Source organism: Sphaeramia orbicularis, chromosome 20, assembly GCF_902148855.1.
Source record: "Sphaeramia orbicularis chromosome 20, fSphaOr1.1, whole genome shotgun sequence".
Taxonomy (NCBI): Eukaryota; Metazoa; Chordata; class Actinopteri; order Kurtiformes; family Apogonidae; genus Sphaeramia; species Sphaeramia orbicularis.
The window spans coordinates 15747402-15765491 of NC_043976.1; the positions used below are offsets into that span (position 1 = coordinate 15747402).

The window sequence follows — 18090 nt, forward strand, 5'->3', positions numbered from 1 at the left end:
TGTAATTACAGGGGGCTTCAGAAGGAAAAGTCAAACTGCAGCTGAACACCACTCCATCGCAGTATGAGATATCACATTACGCTGTGATATTGTTGTGGATTAAGAACACGAGCCGAGTCAAGCTCCATCATTAATTTAGTCGTCTGTGACAGTATAGAATGAGAAGAACATTTCTAACGAATGATAACACCTGCTATGAAATCCTAAGTCAGTGTCTCGTATTAATGATGTCTCCACCCTGGAATGACCTCGAGCTGTGAAGTAGATATGTTCCACAGTGAACTGGTTTGGAGGCACAACAAAGTCTTTTCACCCTTTATTGGAAAAGTGACTATTTTTGGTCAGACTTTAAATATGGGGCCAATCCTGTGTAAGACACACACCTGCAGTGACTGAAACATGACAATGAAACCTCAGCTGAGGGATTCAGAACAAATGACATCAGTTAAACTTTTAATCCTTCACGCAAACATTACAAATATTTGTTTTTATTTTTCTTAACTGGTATGTATATGTATATGTAATATATGTTGTATAAGTTAATTCCATCTTAAGTTGTTAGTAAGTTATTAAATTGGATACAAATGTGTTGACACAGTATACATATTGTTTGTAGATGTCATTTGACTTATGTGATCTGTATACAGGGTGACACAAAAAAACGGGAACTTTTTAACAATCCAATAAAACCAAGAGTGATGGAAGGAAAATATTTTATTCATAGTAATTGAAACCTTAAACCATGCCATTTAAGAAACAATAATGGAATTTTCATTTTTTAAAAATTACTTCCTGTAGATGGCGTCCTCCTGTACGAATGCATTCTTGAAATCTGCTGTTGAGATTCCTCATTGACCGCTGCAACATCTCAGCTGGGATACAGTGAATTTCATCCTGAATTCTCTGTTTTAACTCATCCAGAGTTCTTGGTCGAGTCGTGTACACTTTACTCTTGAGATAGCCCCACAAGAAAAAATCACAAACGGACAAATCTGGCGATCTAGGGGGCCAGGGAACATTACCGAATCTTGAGAACACACAGTTACCGAACAATTCTCACACAGCCGCCAATGGTTACTAAAATGGGGGTGTGGTTACTTGCTCAAGGTCACTGTCTCGCAGCACTGCCACTTGCTCATATCTGCCAATACGCACTTCAAAAATTCCTGTTTTTTTGGGTCACCCTGTAGATATATAAATATATATATATATATATATATATATATATATATATATGTGTGTGTATATATATATATATATATATATATATATATGTGTGTGTGTGTATATATATATATATATATATATATATATATATATATATATATGTGTGTATATATATATATATATATATATATATATATATATATATATATATATATATATATATATATATATATATGTATACAGGGTGGGGAAGCAAAATTTACAATATTTTGAGGCAGGGATTGAAAGACAGTGTATGACCAATTAGTTTATTGAAAGTCATGAGAATTTATTTGCCACAAGAAAATTGACATAATAGAAAATGTTTTTATTCTATGTGTCCTCCTTCTTTCTCAATAACTGCCTTCACACGCTTCCTGAAACTTGCACAAGTGTTCCTCAAATATTCGGGTGACAACTTCTCCCATTCTTGTTTAATAGTATCCTCCAGACTTTCTCGTAATAGTTTTGCTCATAGTCATTCTCTTCTTTCCATTCTAAACAGTCTTTATGGACACTCCAACTATTTTTGAAATCTCCTTTGGTGTGACGAGTGCATTCAGCAAATCACACACTCTTTGACGTTTGCTTTCCTGATTACTCATATGGGCAAAAGTTTCTGAAAAGGTATGGATAATAGTGTTAGGTATGATTATGACATCAATATATGTTTGGTTTCAAAACAATTGACGTAGTGCCTGCTGAGAAAAAACAACTAAATGTTCATTGTAAATTTTGCTTCCCCACCCTATATATATATATATATATATATATATATATATATATATATATATATATATATATATATATGTATATATATATATATATATATATATATATATATATATATATATATATATATATATATATATATATATGTATATAAAGACTTTTTTCTGTTACTTCAAAATGACGTATATCGCAGGTCACGTGTTGTGATTACATGCTGCATATAAAACACCTGTGTAAGTTTGTCTGTCCTCAGTCTGATGAAGGGCCTCGGCCCGAAACGTCACAGAACAAATGGTCTGGGAGCTCACAAGTTGTGCGGACCTTCCTTTATTTTTTTCTTGGTAGATGTAAACATTTTCATTGCATAATTTTACTTTTTTCAGTCTAAAACATAGAAGAAAATTTGGAGTTGAGATTATTTATACATTATTATCTTATTATTTCACTGGTCCAGCCCACTTCAGATCAAGTTTGGCTTAATGTGGCCCCTGAACTAAAATAAGTTTGACACCCCTGCTGTAAATAGTGAATACAGGTGATTTTTGTCTGTTTTTAACCTTATAACAGTTGTTTTGTTGCATGTGTTTACTTTTTAGCAAGTGCTGTTTGGATGTTCTATGGGAAGAGGAGGGAGACTGTTGTCATGCCAACTGATGAGGAGGTAGATGACGATGTCCAATAACAGACTAAGGTTGAAAATGTAAATTTCAGAGTATTTTAATGAGTGTCCTATAAAGGGTTAATGGCTCCGACAGCCTGCAGACTCCCTTTGTGAGTCAAACTTCAAGCGCATGGGAGGCGAGAGGGAAAAAGGAAAAGAAAAGCAGACCAACTGCAGAGCTGTTTCTGGGTCTTACCTGTCCTGGCATGGTGTGTTCACAGAGGAGAGTTTCATAGTCTATGGCAAAGACTGGGGCGTTATCGTTTATGTCCAGCACCGTGATGACAGTGATGCCTTTCCCAATTTGGGCTGGATCCTCTGAAAGAAAAAGAGAAGGAAAGAAAGAGAGAAGTCAGCCTGTTTCCATGCACACCAGTGCTCCCATCATGATGTGATTTCTGGAGTTATCAGATTATACAAGTGATCATGTAAACAGGATAATCTGATAGGCTTTATCCGATAACAGCAGTAATCTGATTATGAGAAATCCGATTAATACCTAGATGTCTCCCCAGTACTCTGATGTATTATTGCATGTACACAGGTTCATCTGATTTTTTTTTTTTTTTTATCTGCACGTGTGAAAAAAAACAAACCTTAAACAACTATGGAAATGGAAGTCACACAGCGACAACAATGAGCCTTAGGAAAAAGTTAAACGAATAATGAAATGAAATGAAGGATAGCAGCAACATGTGACCTGTTTTGCAGTTTTATTAGCTCCCATTAGAGGTGTAACAGTACAGAATCATTTCGGTTCGATACGTTTTTGGTACAATGACTAAAAGACTAAAAACTAAAGTGCATAGTGCAATAAAGTGCTTCAATAAATCTGAAGCACTTTATTGCACTATGCACTTTAGTTTTTAGTCTTTTAAATTTTTTTATCTAAATTTTTATACATATTAGTGATGTGACATTCACGAACAAATCGAATCTTTTGAACGGCTCTTTGAAATGAACGACAGGAACCGAGTCTTTGTAAAGAGCCGTTAATTTTTTTTTTTTTTTTTAAGGAGGGAGTGTCTGATTGCCTGTCAATTTACCAACATACTGTTGTTCTGAGAATTGCACTACAGTTCAGGTATTTAAGTAACTGCAGTGATTAATCACTGTTGTGTTTTGTGCAGTTTTTTCCGTATGTTTACACACATTTATTGTTCTTTGTTTGAGGAGAATAAAATGTTATTTCATAAGAAAATGTTTTATTTTCTTCTTCATTTTTAGGCTACAGACTAGTCCACATAATGTACCCTGATGTTTTTGGTCAAATTCCAGCATTTGCCTAATGTCACCTCTCATGTCATGGATTTAGCCCACACATTTGAACTAACTATTATTTTTTATGGTAAGATAATATTTACTCCCGCGCCAATTAACCCTTTCATGCATAGTGGTCACTACAGTGGACAGTTACTCTACAGTTTTACTCTTGTATATTCATGGGTTTTGTTGTTTTAGTTCCATATCAACCAACACAGTGGACACTCATAAACTGCAATTCATACCATTATTGTAACTTTGCTGTTCGTGATTGGTTCTTGAGTGGAAATCAATTGTTAATATTTATTTTTTGCATATTATCTCCATGAAGTGAGTAATACATGTTTCTTTGCTTCAAGAATAAAATTCATGGTGTAGCTGAGTGGACATTTTTGTAACTCCATGAAAAACAGGTTGATTAAAAAAAAAAATTTCAATCACGTTGTTGTTGTTTTTTTCATGCCTAAAGAGGAATAAAAACACTCAGGAAAAAAAATCTTGATTAAGGGTCTCATAATTCATGCATGAAAGGGTTAAACACCTTTAAAATGTAATGTCAATCATCACATGTAGCCTATTTAGTCATTAAAACATTGGTGTTTCAAAATAATGCAAAAAACATAAAAGAGCCAGTCTTTTGAACGACTCTTTTCAGTGAACGGCTCCCTTCAAAGAGCCAAAAGTCCCATCATTAAAACATATACATTCAAGTATTTACAGTATTTTAGATTATTTTTATATTTTGTGAAGTGTGTATTTATTTATTTTTATAAACCGACACTGTGGTGAGCTAAGCACCTGAAATTTTGTTTAATAAGGTACTGATGGTGCACTATTGAATGACAATAAAGTAAGTCTGAGACCAGTGTGTGTGTGTGTGTGTGTGTGTGTGTGTGGGGGGGGGGGGTGCACTCCGTAACTACAGAAAACCAAAAGTCAACCTGAACACGCTTCGACCCGGCCTCTATGCCTCTGCTATATTCTCTGTTGTCATGTTTACCCCTCTTATCGGTGTCCCAGCCTCAGAATAAAGTGTTTTTTTTTTTGACAATTCAGCAGCTGCACAACTGCAGAATGTATATAGGAGAAATCCTGCACATGGGTTCTGCTCAAGGTTATAAGAGTTTTGGATTTTTCATTATAGTTTAGTTTCATTTAGTTTGACTTTTTTTTTCTCTAATTCAGTTAGTTTTAATTTGTTTTTAGAGCAGATTTACTAGTTTTCATTCCTTTTCGTTATTTTCTAAATGCTTAGTTTTAGTTTAGTTTTTTATATCTTTTCTCTTCTTCACCGTCACATTCAAATAAATCCCAGACAGGACTCTGCTGCTTTCTCTCAACTTTAGTTTCCATGTTTCCAGGTAGAGTAGGGACCAGAAGACGACTGAAAACAAGTGACGAAAAGTGACGAACCGTTAAATATCATATGGTATCAGCAGCTAAAATTGCTCGAGGGAAATAAATCGATTTCGTATCAATCTGTCATTGGCAAAGACGAAAACGAAGGGAATTTTATCCATCATTTTTATATGTTTTAGTTAGTTTTGTAAGCACACAATACAGTTTCAGTTAGTTATCGTTTTTTTCTTTTAATTATAGTTTTTTTAAATTTATTTCAGTTAACGAAAATGTTTTTACAATGTTAGTTTTCGTCATTTCGTTAGTTATTTGTTAACGATAATAACCTTGGTTCTGCTTGCATCCACCCTGCTTCTCCAGTGTTTGCGTTAATGTATTCATTCGGTACACCTCTGTATAGTATCGAAGGCCCAGAACTGAAACGATTATGTACAAACAAATCCACCGTTACACCCCTACCGCCCACATGAGGACAGTTAACACTGACACCATAGGCCAGGGGTGTCAAACTCATTTTAGTTCAGGGGCCACATTCAGCTAAATTTGATCTGCAGTGGGCCGAACCAGAAAAATAACAGAATAACCTATAAATAATGACAATTCCAAATTTTCGTTTTTGTTTTAGTGTAAAAAACCCCATTAAATTATGAAAATACTTTTATAAATTATCCAAAAAAAAAAAAAAAAAAACTAAAAAAACTGAAATTTAACTTAAAAAACGTAACAAAATTTAGTGCAATTTTATTGATATTATTCCTCAACTCATCATTTGTCCATGTGCATTATGGATCAGATTTACAAAGACACTAAACACTGAGGAACAGGCAGAAAAATTGTTAAAATTGTGCTGAATTTTCTTTAGACATTTCAGGTTGTTCATATTTGTTCAGGTTATTCACATTTTATTGTTACAGGATAGTTTGTAAATGTAAATATTTTCATAATTTATTGTTATTTTTTGCTCTAAATCAAAGGAAAGAAAATTAAGTTGTTAATTCTTGAATTTTTTTTTTTTTATTGGCTTAATTGAAATTTTTTTTTTACTAAATTGAAGATTTTTTTTTTTTTTTTTTGGCTTAATTCAAGATTTCTTTACTGAAGTGAAGATTTTTTTTTTGGCTTAATTCAAGATGTTTTTTTTTTTTTACTTAATTGAAGATTTATTTATTTATTAATTTTTTGGTTAATTCAAGATTTTTTTTTACCAAAGTGAAGATTTTTTTTGGCTTAATTCAATTTTTTTTTTTTACTTAATTGAAGTTTTTTTTGGCTTAATTCAAGATTTTTTGCTAAATTTGAGATTTTTTTTGGCTTAATTGAAGATTTTTTTTTTCAAATTGAAGATTTTTTTTTTTTTTTTTTGCTTAATTCAAGATTTTTTCCTTAATTCAAGCTAAATTTATTTATTTTTGACTTAATTTGATTCAAGACTGTGGAATTTTTGCACTTAGCAAAAACATCCCAGGGGCCGAACTGGACCTTTTGGGGGGCCGCATTTGGCCCCCGGGCCGCATGTTTGACACCCCTGCCGTAGGCGTTGTCATGGCCAACAAGACAAGATTGGATGTTTTTGAAAATTACATCATAACTTACGTTCCTACTCCGAAAGAAATTAAATAATGGACTGAAACATGTAAACCAGGGTTTTTCGATGATCACGTTTCTGAAGTGCATGTAAACGCATCACATCTGATTATGGCAATTATCAGATTACTCCCTGTTGTTGTATTTTTATGGTCATGTAAACAGGCTCATTATTTCAGTGATGCTGTGAATTGTCGTCTGTTTCAGGTTCATAAAAGCTGCTGTGAGTATATGTTAGTGTTCCTGTTCTTCAGTGGTTTTGTTTCACTGTGTGTTTTAGGGTCAAAACAGGTGGAAGAACAGAAAAAGACAAAGAGAGGGATTGAAGTTTGACAGGTTTTGACTAAATAAGACACCTAGAATGTACATGAATAAGAGATTTAGGATGCTGAACATGAACTGTGGCCTGGAACACACTGAACAACAACAAGGATTTGAATTTTGGCCCGGTAGTTTATGTTTTGGGCTCTTTTTTTCTAAATTAGTTCAGCTGCTGTTTGGCATCTGGTTGAACTCCAAACAGCAGTTTCACAGTCAAAACATAGAGGAAAAAAAAAAGAAAGAAAGAAAAATCACCACAACACTGCAAACAGTAAAAACAGAAAATGACAAGGAAAACTGTAAAAAACAAAACAAAACAAAACAAAAAACATCTATCTGGTCTCACCCACTGCTCTGTTTTGCCCCTCATTACACAGGTGGCAGGGGTTGTACTGAGCATGCTCAGATGTCTATGGACAGCACAAGATCTATTCCAGTGGTTCCCAACCTTTTTTGGCTCGTGACCCCATTTTAACATCACAAATTTCTGGTGACCCCAGACATTCAAAAGTGAGACTTCTTTTTTTTTGCTAAAATTAATTTGTTTTTGATCATGTAATAGTTTGCTACACTACACTGTAAGAAGTTTCTGTAGTTTTCACAGCATTATTACTGTATAATGAGCAAATGCTTACTGGAGAACCTGTATACAGTATGTTGCTGTAGATCTGCAAAGCATCATGGGCAAAATTAATTAGTGGGTGAATTCTACAGTAAAATATATTTTACTGTAAATGAAAATACAGTAATTTTGAGAGGGATTTTTCTTTTTTGTAGCTGCCTTCTTTGGGTCATACTACATGTTCAACATTGAATATCCAGAGGAGGCAGCCACATCACTGGAATTTCTCCAGAGGTAAACACGTATTTGTTCTTAATATTCTTCACTAGGGATGGGAACAAGTATTTGTTATGTGACCACCTACTCCACAAGTAAAATACTACTCAAAATGTATCTGATTTTCACAGATTTTCACTGTTCAAACTTTAAAATGTTCAGCTCCTTCAGGACATTTGTGCTTGTATTTATATTTTTCAATTTTTTTTTAAATATTCAGCTTTTTATGCCAAAAATTTTTAATGGTTTCTTTTGGAGAAAGCTTATGGAGGAGCACTTCTTCTAGTACTTGATGGCAGCGCCCGCAGCCAATCAAACTTGAAGCACTTTTTGCACTTACTAAGGGTTTTTTTCCCTCAAGTCTAAATTCTTGCTTATGTTGTACGTCGCGTTGGACAAAAGCGTCTGCTAAATGAAATTGTAAAATTGTAGAAATCTTCAACAAGCCACACTTTCAACTTATTCAGCTGTATTTTCAACTTTTCTTTTCAGCTCAAAGCAAATTTTAACCACCTAAAACAAAGCCCACTTAAATAAATCAATATTGGTTCAAGAGTACGCTAAATAAAGGATATTCCCATTTTTTACATCGCCATCAGACAGCACATTCCTTTGCCATAACATTTTTTCAACTGTATTACTTCAAAAAATCCAAACTATCACCTCAAACAGCAGTTCTTTATTTTTACTCACCATGCAAAAGATAGAAAAGCAAGAATGGCTTTCATTGGTTCCATGAGAAATGTAAGTCTAAAAATTTATGCGTATATCACATATCTACGTCTTTTTTCGCTTCATCATTTTAAAACAAAAAGTTGAGGGCTTGTTTTTGTTTTGGAGTATTCGATAAAATACCCCAAATTCCCATTTCACAGTAGTCCACTATTTGCTGTGATATAAAATACATCCCCATATTACAGTACTGTTATAGCAATTACAGTACTGTGATTGGTACTGTAATGAAAATTACAGTATTTTACAGGTACTGTAATTTAATATACAGTAAGTATGCTGTAGAATGTAACACAGCAACTTTCTTGCTAATTGCTGCCAGCAAGTTACTGTATATTTCACAGCATCCTTGTTACAGTGTATGTTGCAAATAAATGTTAATTTTAGATGACATTTAGTCTATATAATGTATATTATTTTGGACAGAGGCAGAAAAGCCAGGTGTAGATTACTGCACAAAGTGAGAATTTGATTTTCCTTGGTCAGGATATGTACAGTCAGTCCAGCTTGGATTTACAAGGCTGACAATTAATACTGAACAAACAAGAACTCAAACTATGAATTATGAAAGAGCTGCAGCATCTGAAACAGACCACAATGAACATTTGACAGATAAACAGAACCACAGTGCTTCAGTTTCAGCTTCAGAGTTTGTCATGTTTTTATGTATTGGGATTTTCTCTGTCAACTCACAATATGTTTTTTTATTAGTAAGTTGTAGTTTTTTTTGTTTTTTTTTAATCCATTACTAGACATTTCAGGCGACCCCATTTGAATTCCAGGTGACCCCACATGGGGTCCTGACCCCAAGGTTGAAAAACACTGGTGTATTCTATCAGCAGGTTTTGAAATTTTTCTTATTGCGCAAACTGTTCCATTTTTATGAATATTTCAAATAAATCACACCTACAGAGCGCTCACCACAGACACGTCAGGGGTTAAAGGGTTAATGTCATACAACTTTATTTAAAGTTCTTTCCTGCTTTTACTTTTGCGTTGATTAACTTGGCCAAATTATGGAATATTGATCTTCCTCGTGTGTTTTAATTAATCGCAAAGGAGGAGGAGGAGGGGGCAAAAAAGTGCTGCTGTAATGAAATATGCAGCGTGCTTCCAACAGCTGGTGTCCTTACCCGCTCTGCTGTGGTTCAGCCAAAGTGATTACACTCGGCGCAGGCTTGTTGTCGGGGAAGGCTGCGTGTGCGAACGAGCCATCTTGCACATCGGGCTTCACGCCTCTGTCTGCCTGACACACACTGATGGCTAAATGGCTATGTCTGAGTGCAAGATGATGATTTAGCCTGGCGTCGCTGCCACGCCGGCCACAGATGACGCGCTGACATTCGGGCCGGCTTGATTTGATGGTGATAAAAAGGACACGCGGCGCCCGAGGCCACAGACTTGTTGTCATTGGTTTGGTTTGGCCGGAGCGGATGCAATGTGAGCGACTGCAGCTCAGACGCACAACATCCCTCCTCCAAAGAGTCCCTGCACCATCTTCAGTTACAAAGAACCCATTTACTATAAATACTGTCACAGGGCGTACAGGCCAGTGGATTTGGTTGGCAGTCCGAGAACACAAAGATGTTTTCAGCTGAAAACAGCGCCCGAGTGTCACTATGTGTCAGGAGTCAGTACCTCATGCATGAGGGACTGTTGTGACATTTCATATGGCTATTATTATACGCTGCCTTCTCTTTGTTGCTATATCAGGCGAGCGCTCACACTCGGGAATCAACCGAGTGGTGCGTCTGTGTGCTGTTAGATGTAAATAAAAACACATCTTTAAAGCGAAGTGTGATAAAACGCTTTTCTTTCACACAGTCGGAAAATATGAAAGCTGAAAAACTGCCAGGCTGACAGGCTGTTTGTCTTTTTTAACTTATACTGATGTGATGCAGCTGTCTGGAGTGGTTGGCGGATCGCACTGTGGTTGATTGTCGTCCATCCCGTGTTTAGAGGAAATGATAGGAAAGCACAAAAAAAAAAAAAAAAAAAAAAGGCACACGTGTCCTTGGAGTGATCGAGAAACGGGAACACAACATGCAACACTCCACATCGCATTAACATAGTTAACCCACAGGTGAGACCGCCCACCCTTAGTCAGCACCTCATTCCTGTGGCTCAGGGAGACATGGAGGTCAAAGCCACCGTCCCCTGTGTGAATTAACATTCAACAGCCCTGCAACACCCCCATATGTCCTCACCGTCAACAGTATCGAAAGGTATGGGACATTATGAGGAGGATAAAAGGACAGAGAGCATCACTGTTGTACACAGCATCACTACAACCACAGCGGTGACTAAGCCCCGCCCCTCCAGGGTACTAGTAGTTAACTGTCAACCAATTAGAATCTATTACAGCGAGGGGTGTGTACACTGCAAAAAAGAAGTATCTGATTTAGATAAACTGACCTGAATTTCAAATATTTATTTTGAAAGATCTTTTTTTTTTTTTTTGATTTCGGCTAAAATTTACTTAGGGGGTCAAATGAGTGGCCATTTTTGTCAAAAAAAAAAAAAAAAATGCATAGAACTGTGTTGAAATAATGCTAATCCATTTGTGCACAGACTACTGATATTATTTGACAGTGGAAGCTATATTTTCAGAAATATTGGATTTGGAATAGCACGTGTATGTGAAAACTTTTGCTGGTGGATGGACGTGGCATTACCCATGATGATCTGGTCAGTACCAGTACTTTATTAGTAATAAACTTATAGACTTACTATTGCTAATTCTCCTCTTCTTCATAAATGTTAGTATTGTGGATCTAAAACAATAACAGCTGACACAAAAACACAAAATGTGGCAGTGGACGGATGTGACATGGTTGTTCTGGATCCCATCAGACTGATGCTCGGCAGCCATGTCACCGTTTCCACAAATGATCCCTGTACAAAAACTAGGATCAGAATTATTTATTGTATAGTTTACAAGACTTATAGACTTCCAAAATATAGCCATAATTGTCCCAGAAAAGCCCCAAATCCCCATAATCCAGCCAAAAAGTCGCCAAAACTGACCCAAAGAGAGGCCAAAAGGAGGCCAAAATTCACCCAAAATTTGTGTTGATCATGCTTTTAAAATGAAGTGGGCTTTTCTTCTGGGTAGAAATTGCTCAGTGTTTTGGCTTTACAGAAATATGCCAAAACACAACCAAAACACATCCATATATGGAATAAGATGTTGCCGCTCTTTAGTCAATCTTCTGACTTGCCATAAACATGCCATACCATCCCTATACTTGATCCTGCTCTTTGCTCAGTCTTTTGGTTAACCAGACACATGCCAGAACTCAGCCATATATTGCTGGTGCCTCCATATCTATTATGGATAACCTTAATCATACCACAGTTAAGCCTAAAGGTTTTCATAATGCCAAAAGAAAGCCAAAAATGTCAAATGTACGCCATAATACTGCCAAAATATTTGCTATCTGGGAAGCTAGCTAATTATAGGGTTACAGCTGAAAATCCAACATAACGGTTGTTTAAGACATAAATTTATACAAATGTTAACACATACCAAAGAAAACAGAATTTACAACATAAATATCCACTAATAGAGAAAATACACTCAATAATTTGAAAGTTGATATCTTATTAACTTACCGCTGGAGTTGCTAGATCAGCAGCAATAGAAATGAATGTGTGTGGATGGCGTTAGACTCAATGTTTGGAACTATTGACCTCCCCAGAACCCAGAAGTAGGTCCATATTTCATCTGCCATTTTTTACAGCGGGAGTCTATGGAAGTATCACTACTCTGATGTATATCGAAGAGTAGTTGTAGTTACTGTCAACCAATTAGAATCTGTTACAGTGAGGGATGTGTACAGTGAGGGTCAAATGGTACAGCAGTTAAACACATTTTTATTCATGCCAGATCATCTGCTTTAGTTTTTTTTTTTTGAAAATAGTTTTCCACATGCTTTTGAGGCACATTTAAAAATAATTCACAAGGCTTTTATTGGCAAAATAAATCACTTTCTTGCAAAGTGTTGGATCAATTTGAGTCAATGCAGACTAAAAACAGTTGGGCACAACTGCTACCGACACATCTTTTCATCAAAATATTCATATCCACATTATGACATTTGTAGTAGGAAGTGTTTATGGGACTGTAAAAAAAAATTATACCATTTTACAGAAAAGGTTTTTCTTTCCACTTGAGGTGTTTTTTTTTTTTTTGTTTGTTTTTTTTTGCCTTGTTCAAAAAAGAATTGATGTGCTTAATTGTAGATGGAAAGACCTTTTTCTGTTCTGTCAGAAGAAAATGTAACTCATCTTGTTTCCACTTGTTGAGAAGAAGAAAAAAACTAATTATTCCAGTTTCTTCCATGAAAAAACAACATTACAGTCATTTTTGATGGAAAACAGAAAAGAAAACACCACAAACCACCAGGACCTCTACTCATTCTACTATGTGGAACTTTAACTACTGTTTCTAGTCAGAATCATTTCAATGTAACACAAAACAACTACAAATATAATACTACTATAGTGCTGTTGGATCTGATTAGCGTTAGCTTAGCGGTCTCAGACTGTTAGCTTGTTTTAGATATTTGTCCATTGAAGTGCTAGTTGTTTGAGTTGTGTTCTGGTGCCCGACAACTGATTTAGCTGAGGTTTAGCTGATGTTCTTTTGGTTACGAGGGTGTATAGAAGGAGTCCCAGATAGCCAATATTTTGGCAGTATTATGGCATAAATTTGGCATTTTTGGCTTTCTTTAGGCATTATGAAAACCTTTAGGCTTAACTGTGGTATGATTAAGGTTATCCATAATAGATATGGAGGCACCAGCAATATATGGCTGAGTTCTGGCATGTGTCTGGTTAACCAAAAGACTGGGCAAAGAGCGGGATAAGTATAGGGATGGTATGGCATGTTTATGGCAAGCCAGAAGATTGACTAAAGAGCAGCAACATCTTATTCCATATATGGATGTGTTTTGGTTGTGTTTTGGCATATTTCTATAAAGCCAAAACACTGCGCAATGAGTGGGAATTTCTACCCAGAAGAAAACCCCACTTCATTTTAAAAGCATGATCAACACAAATTTTGGGGGAATTTTGGCCTCTCTTTGAGTCAGTTTTGGCGACTTTTTGGCTGGATTATGGGGATTTGGGGCTTTTCTGGCTATATTTTGGAAGTCTGCAAATAGTTTTGGGTGAATTTTGGCTTCCTTCTGGTTTGATTTTGGCTTACCTATTTTGGGCCATTTAGGGCCCATACATCTGCCCAGAGCTTTGCCAAAATGGCATACCAGTTTTGGGCCAGATTTAAGCCATGATGATTTTGCTATCTGGGTTGACTCGTCCAGCTGTTTAGATTTAACCACTATAACCACAAATTATGGAGTTTTTAAGATAAAGTAATATTAGCACAAATGTTGTTATAATCAAAAGACTGGGCAAAGAGCGGGATAAGTATAGGGATGGTATGGCATGTTTATGGCAAGCCAGAAGATTGACTAAAGAGCGGCAACATCTTATACCATATATGGATGTGTTTTGGTTGTGTTTTGGCATATTTCTGTAAAGCCAAAACACTGCGCAATGAGTGGGAATTTCTACCCAGAAGAAAAGCCCACTTCATTTTAAAAGCATGATCAACACAAATTTTGGGTGAATTTTGGCCTCCTTTTGGCCTCTCTTTGAGTCAGTTTTGGTGACTTTTTGGCTGGATTATGGGGATTTGGGGCTTTTCTGGCTATATTTTGGAAGTCTGCAAATAGTTTTGGGTGAATTTTGGCTTCCTTCTGGTTTGATTTTGGCTTACCTATTTTGGGCCATTTAGGGCCCATACATCTGCCCAGAGCTTTGCCAAAATGGCATACCAGTTTTGGGCCAGATTTAAGCCATGATGATTTTGCTATCTGGGTTGACTCGTCCAGCTGTTTAGATTTAACCACTATAACCACAAATTATGGAGTTTTTAAGATAAAGTAATATTAGCACAAATGTTGTTATAATCAAAAGACTGGGCAAAGAGCGGGATCACGTATAGGGATGGTATGGCATGTTTATGGCAAGCCAGAAGATTGACTAAAGAGCGGCAACATCTTATACCATATATGGATGTGTTTTGGTTGTGTTTTGGCATATTTCTGTAAAGGCAAAACGCTGCACAATGAGTGGGAATTTCTACCCAGAAGAAAACCCCACTTCATCTTAAAAGCATGATCAACACAAATTTTGGGTGAATTTTGGCCTCTATTTGGGTCAGTTTTGGCGACTTTTTGGCTGGATTATGGGGATTTGGGGCTTTTCTGGGACAATTATGGCTATATTTTGGAAGTCCGCAATTAGTTTTGGGTGAATTTTGGCTTCCTTCTGGTTTGATTTTGGCTTGCCTATTTTGGGCCATTTAGGGCTCATACATCCGCCCAGAACTTTGCCAAAATGGCATACCAGTTTTGGGCCAGATTTAAGCCATAATGATTTTGCTATCTGGGGTGTCAAACATCTGGTCCGCCAAAAAGTCCAATCCGGCCCATGGGATGAATTTGTGAAATCCAAAACTTCCACTTAAGTCATTAACAATAAAGGATGTTAAAATCCTTTTAGTTCAGGTTAGTTCAGACCAATATGATCTAAAGTGGGTCAGACCAGTAAAATACTATCATAATAACCTACAAATAATGGCAACTCCAAATTCTTCTCTTTGTTTTAGTGCAGGGGTGTCAAACTCATTTTGGTTCAGGGGCCATATTCAGCCCAATTTGATCTCAAGCGGGCCAGACCAGTAAAATACTGACTTAATAACCTATAAATAATGACAAATTCAAGTTTTTCTTTTTGTTTTAGTACAAAAAAACCCCCCAATTAAATTATGAAAATATTTACATTTTACAAAAAAGATGTGAATAACGTGAAAAAACTGAAATTTCATTTGAAAAATTTGTGCAATTTTAACAATATTATGCCTCGACTTATTATTTATATACAGTGTTACATAAACATTTGGCACCAGGCAGAATATTGTTAAAATTTTGGAGTTTGGAACTAAAATTTGAACAATTTCTACAATATTCCGTCTCTTATTATTAACACAACTACAGATCACAGTGGATCCATAAATGCACAAAACATTTAGTAACAGACACAATATTGTTCAAATTGCACATTTTAGGTTGTTCATCTTTGTTTTTATTTATGTATTTATTTGCATTTTATTGTGAAAGAATAGTTTTGTAAATGTAAATATTTTCACAGTGTAATGTTATTTTTTTCACTTCAATATTTTCCACATAATTTTTCACAAAGAAAATTTATCATTATCATTCTTTATGGGTTATTGTGTTGTTATTTTTACTGGAGATCACATTGGTCTGTATGTGGAACCTGAACCAAAAGGATCTGGACAACCTGGACTGTTCAGGTTCATTTTTGCACTTTCATCCTGCAGGGCCGGAATGGAACCTTTGGCGGGCCAGATTTGGGCCCCGGGCCGCATGTTTGACACCTGTGTTTTAGTGTAAAAAAAAAAAAAAAGGTAAAATTACATGAAAATATTTATATTGACTGACACGATCCTTTTACAAAAGAATGTGAATAACCTGAATATATGAACTGGAAATCTCTTATGAGAACTAAATGGAATGTTAACAATATTAGACCTGTTACTAAATGTTTCACTGTGATCTGTAAGTTGTAAGTTACATGTGTAAATGATAATCTGAGGCATAATTACCTCTGCCAAGGAGGTTATGTTTTTGCCAGGGTTTGTTTGTCTGTCTGTTTGTTTGTCTGTCCGTTAGTGTGCAACATAACTCAAAAAGTTATGGACAGATTTGGATGAAATTTTCAGGGTTTGTTGGAAATGGGATAAGGAAGAAATGATTAAATTTTGGGGGTGATCCGGAAGAAATCCTGGATTCTGGATCACTTTGAAATTTTCGTTAACATTGTGGTAAATGGGGCCAAAATTTTCGTTTCCCAATATCTCGCTTAATTATTGACCAAAACTCATGAAATTTAACTCAGGAATTGACAATGGGGTCCTCTATCACATTCCAAAGGCTGATCCGGATCTGATCCAGTAGGCGGATTTTATTTTAAAAAATAAATGTAGGATTTGTATCATCGATTATGTGGGGAATTTTTGCGCTTGGCGGAGGTTTGCGCTCTCCGAGTGCTTTTCTAGTATTGTTATTAAAATACACTTATTTTGCATAAAAAATAACAGTTTGTTCATATTATTCACTTTTTTTTTTGTTTTTAACTTTAGTTTGTATTTGTAAACATTTTCCTTACTGTAATTTTACTTTTTCACTCTAAACTAGAAGCACTCGGAGAGCGCAGACCTCCGCCAAGGCTGACCAGTGCCCCCCCCCCCCCCCCCCCCCCCCCCCCCCCCCCCCCCCGTGGGCCCCCCCACGCCAAGGAGGTTATGTTTTTGCCAGAGTTTGTTTGTTTGTTTGTCTGTCTGTCTGTTTGTCTGTCCATTAGTGTGCAACATAACTCAAAAAGTTATGGACAGATTTTGATGAAATTTTCAGGGTTTGTTGGAAATGGGCCCCCCCGTGGGCCCCCCCACCCCCGATCACCACCAAAACTTAATCATTTCTTCCTTATCCCAAACAAACCCTGGCAAAAACATAATCTCCTTGGCGGAGGTAATCATACAGAAAAGTGTGGAGCTGACATTATTTAAAGGGTTTTTTTATATTATTGTTTTCATCATAGTGGTCTGTATGTGTTCCCTGAACTAAACTGAGTTTGACACCCCTGATGTATACAATGCGTTTAATGCTACAAGCTTCATACACCATTACCATGGCAACACAGACGGCACAAGGTGTAAGAGGTTAATAGCACAACCGTTTATTCTTTCTCAACCAGATCAAGGAAACTTGTCTAATTCAAATTCCTTTTAATGTTTGTTTTTTCTTCTTCTTTTTGTATAACATTTCAATAGTTGGCCTGATCTCACCTTGAAATTACAATGATTTTCTTGCTAAAATTCCTATTCTTTTCTTTTCTTTTCTTTTTTTTTTTTTTAAAGAAAAGTCAGCTCAGGCTGCTAGAGAGTAAATTTTCCACCAAATAATAATAAGCAGAGATGAAGAGCTACCACCCTTATAAATCTATACATTTTAATTCATAGGTTATTCCTAATTTTTTTTTTTTTTTTTTTATATATCCTGTATATGTTCCTTCCTTGAGCATCAGTGTTACATGGTGTATATAAACACATGCTACAGTGTTCACGTAACAATCATAGAAATTCCTTCAAACAATGCTCATCCCTTTTTTTTCTTACATTTCCCATGATTCACCAAACCATATAGAGAAAAAATATATATAATAAAATACAATACAACATATACACAGGTTATTCCTATTTTTTTTTCTAGATCCTCACAGATGCTGCGTCACCATGAGA

The 18090-nt window shown here is 35.9% G+C and overlaps 1 protein-coding gene across 1 annotated transcript in view; it reads right to left on the minus strand.

Annotated features, from left to right (window-relative positions):
• Window positions 1-2714: 2714 nt before the first annotated feature.
• Window positions 2715-18090, minus strand: part of LOC115411715 (cadherin-7-like) — a 354822-nt gene continuing 339446 nt past the window's right edge. The window contains exon 8 of the mRNA XM_030123930.1: window positions 2715-2917. Within this exon, the coding sequence (XP_029979790.1) occupies window positions 2715-2917 (203 nt within the window). The remainder of the gene's footprint in view (window positions 2918-18090) is intronic.